Genomic DNA, 834 nt, shown 5'->3' with positions numbered 1-834 from the left:
ACACGATCGCTTAAATATTTACAACATCACTCTTTAAACGAGAAAATGGGTGGCTCTTAAAAGAGCCTTTGTGTGAGAGCTGGAGCGGAGCTCTACTTGGAGCTGGTGTACTTGGTGACGGCCTTGGTGCCCTCAGACACGGCGTGTTTGGCCAGCTCTCCGGGCAGCAGCAGACGCACGGCGGTCTGGATCTCTCTCGAGGTGATGGTGGAGCGCTTGTTGTAGTGAGCGAGACGAGACGACTCACCGGCGATGCGCTCGAAGATGTCGTTAACGAAAGAGTTCATGATGCCCATCGCCTTGGAGGAGATCCCGGTGTCAGGATGAACCTGCTTCAGCACTTTGTACACGTAGATAGCGTAGCTCTCCTTCCTGGACTTTCTGCGCTTCTTTCCTCCCTTCGCTGCGGTCTTAGTGACGGCCTTCTTGGAGCCCTTCTTGGGCGCGGACTTCGCTGGTTCAGGCATGATGCTTTCTTCAGAAACACTCAACTGAGTAACATCCGCAACAACACAGGAGCTTTTATACACTGCTCTATGCTAATATAGAAAGGGGAACACGGCGGTCTGTGATTGCGTGACCAGCCCACAGAGTGATTTCATTGGCCACATTAAAGCCAATCAGAGGCTTTGAAAAGTTAATCCCGCCCATCACCTCATGCTGTACATCTACCATCCCCCACCCGTTTCTGTTCCTTTGTCTGATTTCCCCGCATTTTTCAGGTTTTGCCCCGAAATATAATACAATAACGAAGGAGCTAATGATTGTTTTATTTCCGCGTATAATTAGAAGACAAATGTTCAGTTTCACTGATATCTGCATCTCGATTATAGA

General features: G+C 49.3%; 1 protein-coding gene across 1 annotated transcript; it reads right to left on the bottom strand.

Moving 5' to 3' along the window:
* Window positions 1-49: 49 nt before the first annotated feature.
* LOC107580988 (histone H2B) lies at window positions 50-509 on the bottom strand. Its single transcript, XM_016266591.1, has one exon. It carries the CDS (start codon window positions 465-467, stop codon window positions 93-95), a length of 375 nt encoding a protein of 124 aa, XP_016122077.1. The 5' UTR covers window positions 468-509; the 3' UTR covers window positions 50-92.
* Between the last annotated feature and the right edge of the window lie 325 nt (window positions 510-834).

This window comes from Sinocyclocheilus grahami, unplaced genomic scaffold (assembly GCF_001515645.1).
Source record: "Sinocyclocheilus grahami isolate Dianchi unplaced genomic scaffold, SAMN03320097.WGS_v1.1 scaffold59284.1, whole genome shotgun sequence".
Lineage (NCBI taxonomy): Eukaryota > Metazoa > Chordata > Actinopteri > Cypriniformes > Cyprinidae > Sinocyclocheilus > Sinocyclocheilus grahami.
This window is presented reverse-complemented; position numbering and strand designations above follow the sequence as displayed.

Bases quoted from the DNA above. Each gene is read 5' to 3' on its own strand.
- LOC107580988 (XM_016266591.1), bottom strand. From the start codon at position 467: ATGCCTGAACCAGCGAAGTCCGCGCCCAAGAAGGGCTCCAAGAAGGCC.